The sequence below is a fragment of the Drosophila navojoa genome, chromosome 4 (genome assembly GCF_054131105.1).
Source record: "Drosophila navojoa isolate 15081-1374.11 chromosome 4, UAZ_NAV_1.0, whole genome shotgun sequence".
Classification (NCBI taxonomy): Eukaryota; Metazoa; Arthropoda; class Insecta; order Diptera; family Drosophilidae; genus Drosophila; species Drosophila navojoa.
The window spans coordinates 2,664,708-2,673,878 of NC_142892.1; the positions used below are offsets into that span (position 1 = coordinate 2,664,708).

General features: G+C 39.8%; 1 protein-coding gene across 1 annotated transcript; it reads left to right on the top strand.

The window, feature by feature from the left end:
* Nucleotides 1-3,945: 3,945 nt before the first annotated feature.
* eIF4E4 (eukaryotic translation initiation factor 4E4) lies at nucleotides 3,946-6,012 on the top strand. The gene is made up of 4 exons (XM_089258914.1): nucleotides 3,946-4,678; nucleotides 5,280-5,379; nucleotides 5,434-5,521; nucleotides 5,638-6,012. The coding sequence occupies exons 1-4, from the start codon at nucleotides 4,260-4,262 to the stop codon at nucleotides 5,796-5,798; spliced, it is 768 nt and encodes a 255-aa protein (XP_089115040.1). The 5' UTR covers nucleotides 3,946-4,259; the 3' UTR covers nucleotides 5,799-6,012.
* Nucleotides 6,013-9,171: the final 3,159 nt, after the last annotated feature.

Consider the following 9,171-nt stretch of genomic DNA (forward strand, 5'->3'; position numbering starts at 1 on the left):
TACTGATAATCATTATAAGAGCTGTAAGAGCTGCCCTCTATAACTCACTATATAAATATATTGCCTAAGGACTTCTCTAGACGAGAATGTGTCTATATAATCATGCAGTCAGACACATGGAGATATCGATATATATCGATATATAATCTAGTACATCTATAACTGTGCTCGCTGCTCACAGTTTGGCAAGCAGTTGCCTACAGACCACAGTCTTAGAGCCACTGGCAGAGCTCTAGCGCTCTCTATATATACAATATATTTATTATATTATATATTATTACACTCATTTTAATATAATTAATAAAATTTAATCAACTTGCAATTTTCCAAAAAGAATTTCGTTGAAAATATTTGCTGTACATTTCATTTTTAATAAAGTAAATCATTATCATTTCTCTTTGGTTACACAACTGATTTATTAATAAAGGCCGCGCTGCCTAGGCTCCTCCCACAGATAACTTCCACATTTGGCCACAACAATGCGGCTCTGGCATCATATTCATGCACTGCAACTGCATGACCGCAAAGACAGCCCTGATGGCCATACTCTGTGGGTGGGTGGCTCTGCTTGGCAGGTGGTGCTAACTGGGCACTTAAATGGTTATGCATATAGGTAGCATTGATATGCATATGTATGTGTGGGTGGCATGAGTAATGAGCGCTTAATAAGGCGCCACTGACATATTTTACATCGTGTATGTATGTGTATTAAAATTTAAATATGTGAAAATATTTATGCACATTAAATATGCGCGAATGAGTGCAACAGTTTGGCATTTTCATTATTTTTTGTTGTTTTTTTGTTGTACTTTTTGAAAATTTCATAAATCATTGCTATGTTAAAAACGATGAGTCGACGCCGCATTTGCTGTCAGGTCCACAGCCTGCAGGCAGTCAGCTCATATATCCTGTCCATGAAGCGAGCATGACGTGACGGGTCATACACTGAGAGAGAGTGTGAGAGAGAGAGAGAGAGGTAGAGGCAGTGAAAGAGTGAGAGTGAGAGTGGGGCACACGCCTCGTCTTAACTTATTTACACATGTTTAAAACGCAAATGAGCCGTAAAGCGCTGATAATGCAACAAACAGACAATTGACGTTTGCAACTGTTGGGCGAGAGGCGTGGCTAAAATGCTACAAAAAAAGCAAGCAGGGGATAGAGTTTGTTAGACTAGACATACGCTGCTTTGATAGAGGATTTCATTATGTTTTGGCAGACTTTGGTTAGGCTTGAAGTAAAAGTCTTACTCTGCTTTGAGAAAGAATTTTGACTACATTCTGCCATATTGTGAGATAGCTTAAGGTACGATGGTGGCTTTCAGTAAGTCATTTGACGTGTTGCAGCAGAGTTTACCTAACCATGACATACTCTGGTCTCAGCTTGAGCCTTGCTTCTCTTTAGCTAACAGTGGATTATCTTTTGCCAGAGTGCACTTCAGCACTTTCTCAAACTCTGTCATGGGCCATGGTATGTATCTCCCATAAGAACATGTAGATTAAACATTCATTAATCCAATATCTAAGCATCAATACATAAATGTAAATACATACTTCATTCACATGGCATACCAAAATCTAATCAATCTTCTGCTCTCCTACACATTTATCTACCCCATCTTAGGCTCCTTCGACTCACTCACATCTTTTCCGCTGAGGACTGCAATTACAATTGTGCCTTTAAATACAGGAACAGGATCCGTTCGTTGCTTCACACATAGCGAGTATTTACTTTATTTTCTTAATGGCATCAGCTTTTCAGATGCCAAATTGCTTTGTACGCTGCTCTCGTGCTCGCCCCAGCCAAAGAAACCGCGAAAGTATTTCATATCACGCGAACTCTGCGCGCAAATAGACTCATTTCTTTTGTTTCTCTCCCTTACTCTTGCTTTTGCTCTTCTTATTTTAATTTTCGTTTTCTTTTTTTTCAGTGTTCTGTGCTCTGTCCAACTGTCCATTTGTACAAGTGCCTGTCTGGCTGTCTGTTTGTCTGTATCTGTGTCTTATGCCTGCAGCAAAACGCTGCGAGGCAAGCCAAATGATGCGTTCGCATCCCGCATCCTGTCGATGAGTGGCAGGAATCGTAAACCTTCTGTGCATTGTGCATATCTCTTGCATATCGCTGGCAACGCTGGCCAGTGAACCACCCAATGCCCAAACAATGGCATTAAATGTGTTACGGAAACCACAGCTGAGTGAACCACCAGAGAGATAGAGACAGATGCCGATGCACTCTGTTTTAAATCGTAGCCAATTCCAATTCCAATGCCCACCAGGCTCAATATAAACGCAGGCAATAAAATTTTAACGTAAATGCCGCGTATTCAAAAAAAAAGAAGACGAATACAACCAGCCATGAGATTGGGGTTCTCGCACTCTTGCGCTGTTTTTGTTGCAGTTAATGAACAGACATACTCCATTTGATCGATCACAGGAAGCCCGCCGATTGGACAGACAGTGGACTCTTCACTGTGAACAAAAGGCGCAAGTAATTGTGAAATCGCATGGTCACCCTGAAAACCTATTAACTGAAATTTAACAATGAAGAAAAGCAGACACAGTTTGTGCTTAAGTGAATCGTGCTTAACGAGATTAAACATATGAGTAGCTCCTATAGTAACTCTTGCTCTCTTCAAATACTTTATTGATGTTTGATGGAATGGTTACCCAAGAAAATAGATAATCTTAATTTTCCTAGAGTAAATCTATCATATATCTATAAAAGATGAATATCATTTCATAGTTTTAGTACTTTTCGAAAAGAGTTACTGCTCAACAAATCATTTTTAAGCTCCTTTAAACAAGTCAAGTCAATCAAGAATCAATTATTCATAATTCATAAATAAATTTTGTGGCAGCTGAAGAAGTAAACTCCCATCCCAACTAACTTTTACTGATACTCTTACACTCATCGACACCGTCTAAATATCTCTATTCGAGCAATGTCTCTATGTCTTTAAAGCTTCAGCTTCGGCTGCAGCAATTATTGATCTCCTCAGCAAAATTATTGATAAATTATATTACATTTTTATAGCCCTCTCAATATTTATGGCCTGTGACATATGCAGCACTATTAGCTTCGGTCTTTTGTTGTTGCCAGGACGGCTTTATTTTTTTTGTCAATTTTATAGCAGCTAATAAAAAACAATCTTAAGCTTACGACTTAAAGGCAAAAGGAAATTTCGTACACAAAAAATACCAAAGTTTAAGTGAATATTAAAGACTGCAATAATATTATTATAGTACAAATATTAAATATTTATAGTAATAAGAGCAATGAATTGACTGAATAGCTCTAAATATATGCGTTGGCATTTGTACAAACATATATTCAAGTATAAAAGTTTTAATTTACTACAAAAAAAAAAAAATTCAAAGGAATGTAAAAATATTATTAATCATGAAATATAATTCAAATAAATGATAAATAAAAATATTTAACTTTTTTTTCATACAATAAATCATCCAACATTTACACAAGATATCCATTAACCCCCTACAAATTTTGTAGGGTATAATGCCCTGCGTTACAGCAGGTCGATGTGTGAGTGCATAAATTGGTTCGTCTGGGGACATGAACTTGGCAAAGTGTTTTTGCCATTTTTCTGTGCCATAAAATTAACGCTTTATATATATGAATGTGAAGGGCATAAGGCGCGACAGCGACAGCGATCTTATCGCAATGTAATCGAAAAAAAAAAACAAGGCAAAACAAGTGGCGACAGCAGGCAAGGCAAGGCGAAATTGCCACTCATAAGGGAATAAAATGTTTAGTGTTGAATTACGGCGATGAGTGCTTAAAGATGGGGAATGGCTGACTTATTATGAACTGCCATTTCTATTAGTGTATATGTAAAAAAAATACACAGAGAGAAACCATACTACTACTACAATAAAAACTTGGAAAAACTTTTGGCTCATCCGATTTTCTATAAGACTCACAGCTCGTTTCTCTCAGTGTACATTCGGCCAACCCCACTGAGCTGTGCGCCTGCTGTCAGCATAGAGTATTACAGTGTTAGTTGTGTATTAGTGAACGCAGGCAGTTTTCATGTAATGTGTCTTAAAAAAGTCATAAGACGCGAGCTGAAATTAAAATAACGTCCATTTCGCAAAAAGTTTTACAGAAGACGCGTTAAAAATTTTAAATACGTAGCAGATTTTATCAGTATATATATACATATTTATATATGTATATATACAAATATACATATATTCTTTGTACATGTTTATCGCAGTTCAGTTTAAGCAGATCTCAAGAGAATGCTTCTGGCCAAACAGAACAGTTTCAATATGCTGGACAGCGATAATGAGATGCAGGCCGATGCGATATCCAGTTCCAGTCAGGACCTCAAATCCTACTCAGATGGCGAATTAAATAAGGCGGCACAACAACAACTACCACAGCAGCAACAGCAGCAGGAGCTGCAACAGCAGCAGGAGCAGGAGCTGCAGCAGCAGCAGCAGCAACAGCTGGTCCATTTACCTTTTAAGCATCCACTTGAGCATACCTGGACATTGTGGTATTTGGAGAATGATCGCAGCAAGAGCTGGGAGGAAATGCAAAATGAAATAACTAGCTTCGATATGGTCGAAGATTTCTGGAGTCTGTACAATCATATAAAGCCGCCTTCAGAGCTCAAGATTGGCAGCGATTATTCACTGTTTAAAAAGGGGATACAGTAAGTGGGGGTAGAAGATAACGGGGGTTGGAGATTAAAGAGTTTGCAGTGAATTTCAAATGCCGATAGTTCTATAACTGTTAAACTTAATACACATACATATGTATATCATAGATGAATCATAATCGATATCAAATTAATTATGAAAGCCATTAAATAGATTTTTAGAGAAATTCGATTAAACTATCGATAACATGGATGACTTCTTTAGTATTAAAAGCAACACATCGATATTTGAATATCAATACAATATACATATACATATATACATATTTCCTTAGGGTATTTCCCAGTCGGGACTACTACTGACTCAGCCTCTCATAGACATTATCTGTCATCTATATTTAAACATATTCAAGAGCCAATGCTCGAACAGTAAGTACATGCATTAAGAGAACTCAATCGGGCGTAAATCTGCTTTCAATTAACTATGAAGAGCTAAGTGCGTCATTGGTAGGTCACAGATATGTGTGTGAAGTGCTTCTAGAGAAGATCCCTATATCATGCATGCTTATTTCATATCAACTACCATAAGTCCAACTCTATGTCGACCATATTGTGATAGATTTTTGACAATAGTTTTCAATTTTCGCTTGGACAGACCCATGTGGGAGGATGAGACGAACAACGATGGCGGTCGTTGGGTCATCAGCATCGGGCGCTGCAGCAAATTGGAGCTGGACAAGCTATGGCTGGACGTGGTAAGTTGCCCATTGGCAGCTCCAACCGGCTCTAATCGATGAAGCTTGTTGCAGTTGTTAATACTGATTGGTGAGGCTGTTCAGCATACCGAGGAAATCTGTGGCGCTGTCATCAACTTGCGCAGCAAGAGCAACAAAATCTGTAAGTAGACTGAATGTTCCGCCCAGAGCTCTTCCAGTTTTGTCAGCTATCGGGTTTTTCACCACCCCCCTCTACCCCTACCCATCCAATCGTTCCTTTTTACTTTGCTGCTGCAGCAATTTGGACCGCCAACGGGCACAACGAGACAGCCGTCATGGAGATTGGCTACAAGCTGCGTAAACTGCTCGGCCTGCCGCCCCACAATCTCCAATACCAGATGCACAAGGACTCGATGAGCAAACAGGGATCGCTGGTGAAAGCCGCTTATATACTCTGAGCCCCACGTATGTTATTAAGTTTTGCTTTGACAGTCTGTTGTCGCAGCAAACTCCCGACCTCAACTAGCCACTCCAAAACTGTGCCGCTGTCAAGGCCCCTTTCCCATCACTTATTTCACTGTATGTTTCTCTCTCTCTCTATATATAAATGTATATAAGGCAGTTGACTGCGCGTGTATTCCAAAAATGTAAAAAAAAGAAAGCCCAAAAAAAGTAGATAAATTGTTTTATTCATTTTCAATATGATATGCTGTAGAGATCATCAAAGCGATTGTTGTTTACATTTACATTAAGAGGTGTACTAAAAAAAATACCAGACAAAAAACTATTTAACAAATAATGAGTGTAAACGATATGCTTTTAAAATAATAAAACTTTTTTACGGGACTTTTTCAGACTTAAAAAAAAAACCTTTAAAATACTAACAAATAAATTTCAAAAGCAACAACTATTTAGCTTCTAATGAGCGTAAATAATACGCCGTAAACATAATGAATGAATTTTTGAAATCCTTCACACAGCGAATGCCGGGCAGTTCTTTTATTCAATTAAATTTGCAATGCATGCACGTTCAGCACATAAATAAATAACAAGAAATACTGTCAAAAATACTGCACACTCCATGGAATTTTATGCAAACATATGCAGCACTCGACGAGTTGGGCAAATAAAATGCGCCAAATGAAAAGCGCACAAAAGAATTATTAAAAAAAAAAAAGTGGAGATGGTAAAAGAAAATGGCGAAAATAATAAACGTCGCATAGTTATTTCGTTAGAAGTGGCGACACAGAGGACACACAGTGAGTGCAAAAGATATATGCCCACTTGGGTTGGCTGGCCAAGCGCGCAAAGTTCAAGACACAAAAAGGGTCAACAATGGATGATGCAGCTCCTGCTGCTGCTGCTGCTGCTGCTGCTTCTCGCTGTTGCAAGTGGCATCGAGTGCGGCGCAGGCTAAATTGAAACAATTGCATTTTGATGAAATATGCAGCGTGTGTGTGGCATGCAACATTCAATTGGAAATGTGCGCCACTTATGCCCAATAGAAGAGCGATAGGTAGAGTGGATGGGCGAAGCGGGGGAATATATTCACTGGGCAAGGCTATGTGGCACGTGCCACACAGCACAGCTACTTGGGGCAACTTCATTATGGGGCAACTTAAGTTGACAAAACTATCATCAAACTTGCACCTGTACCGCTCGCTCGCTCGCTGGCTGTCGCGTTTTGATGGGGCTTAGCTGTCGCTGTTGGCAATGACTACTGTACGTATGAATGTGGCATCAAAACCGCGCACGTGCCACATGTCAGCCAGCTACAGCCGTCTCTTGCCTTCAACTTTGACATATTGCATACACACACACACACACACAGAGACAGACGCAAACACACACGTAGGATTATCAGGCACAGGTAATCGCTGCCCTCGCTACCCTCGGCCCTAGCTGATGCTCGTACGTAGCCCGAGCAAAATTTACAAATTAGTTGCTCGAAACGTGACTTGAAAGTTGTTGCAGTTGGTTTTTTGGCATTTGCAAATGCTGCTGCTGCTGCTGCTGCTGCACAACTTTTGTTGCATGCAACTTAATTACTAAATAAATAAATTATATTGCAATTAGTTAAGTTCTGCTGTGTATTTGTCTGTGTGTGTGAGGATATATAGTAAATGTGAATTGTTATTTTAAGCTTTGTTCATATCGATTTGACTTTGCCGGTGCATCGATTAATTTTGCATGTTTCTCGTTGTTCTTGTTCGTGTTGTTGTTGTTGTGGCTTAAATGCGACTTTGTTGCACATATGTGGCATACATGCTGCCGCGCACAGGGTGACACATGTTTTGGCCACCGACTGAACATGTTGTGTGGATTGCAGTTAATTGATTGGCTGTCAGCATGTGGCTAACACCTGATTGATCAGTGACTTACGACTCTATGCTGCCGGCAGCATTTGGAAGCGTTCAGAAACCCTATATATAGAGAGGGTATAAAGTGTTGAGTGTAGGCTATGGAGCAGAGAGTGTAGAGAGTAGAGAGTAGAAAGTAGAGAGCAGAGAGCAGAGAGCAGAGAGTAGAGAGTGGAGAGTGTAGAGAGTAGAAAGTAGAGAGTAGAGAGTAGAGAACAGAGAGCAGAGAGCAGAGAGCAGAGAACAGAGAGCAGAGAGCAGAGAGCAGAGAGCAGAGAGTAGAGAGTGGAGAGTGTAGAGAGTAGAAAGTAGAGAGTAGAGAGTAGAGAACAGAGAGCAGAGAGCAGAGAGCAGAGAACAGAGAGCAGAGAACAGAGAGCAGAGAGCAGAGAGCAGAGAGCAGAGAGCAGAGAGCAGAGAGCAGAGAGCAGAGAGTAGAGAGTGGAGAGTGTAGAGAGTAGAAAGTAGAGAGTAGAGAGTAGAGAACAGAGAGCAGAGAGCAGAGAGCAGAGAGCAGAGAACAGAGAGCAGAGAGCAGAGAGCAGAGAGCAGAGAGCAGTGTATAACGCAGGCAATATTAATGAGATCATAAAGATCATAGAGCCCAGAGAGCAGCAGGTATAGAACTATAGTAACGCTTGTAATCGATCCTGTAGACTAGATTATCAAGCCTGAGAGCAGTTTCCTTACTCTAAATACGTAGACAGTCGACATTTGCCATACAAATTTATTTTGCGTATTGAAGAGTTTACTGTCTATCATCTACAATTCTCAAATATATATAGAACCAACTCAAGTCCACCCGGAGAGTAAGGCTCCCGAGCAAATACGAAGTTAACTTAGATTTGTCCAGCAATTTCGATGAGCTTAAGCAATTATTCCTATCGAACATGTTTTCATACTTGTTGTGGCTTGACTTATCAAAGGAACTCACTTGAGCCACTCACAATAATAGCCACAATATGGATGGCACGCCAGCTGTAAGCCTTGGCTGATCAATAACAAACGAAATCAGCTCTAATGCCATCAGCTCAAATGAATATAATATTTTCAAGCCATTCAAATGTCTTTGCATGAAGCAATCACAAGAGTTTTCAGCAAATGCCTCAGCAAACTAAAACAATTCGAGCTCAACATATTGCAGCTGGGAGCAATCGTAGGAGAGTCATAAACATAGCTGAAACTGATTTGCAGTAGCACGCAATTACTGGTAAATTGCTAGATAATCATGTACAATTAGAATGTGTCTACCCCAAAACGAAATAGTTGAGTTTTGTTTTTGTTTTTGTTTTTGTTACTTTTGTATTATTTTCCTCTTCTTAGTCGAGCCCGTCTGGCTCATCTCTCACATATATCAACACATTTCATGCAGTGCGCAGCGAGACAGAGATAGACAAAGAGAGAGAGAGAGCGACTCGAGATTCAGTTGGATTTTTATTGCCACAGCTGCTGACCGAAGCACCACAAACTA

Excerpts from the sequence above, each read along its gene's own strand:
- eIF4E4 (XM_089258914.1), top strand. The coding sequence starts at position 4,260 with ATGCTTCTGGCCAAACAGAACAGTTTCAATATGCTGGACAGCGATAAT. Across the intron at positions 4,679-5,279 it reads CTGTTTAAAAAGGGGATACA|ACCCATGTGGGAGGATGAGA; the intron begins GTAAGTGGGGGT and ends TCGCTTGGACAG. Across the intron at positions 5,380-5,433 it reads ACAAGCTATGGCTGGACGTG|TTGTTAATACTGATTGGTGA; the intron begins GTAAGTTGCCCA and ends AGCTTGTTGCAG.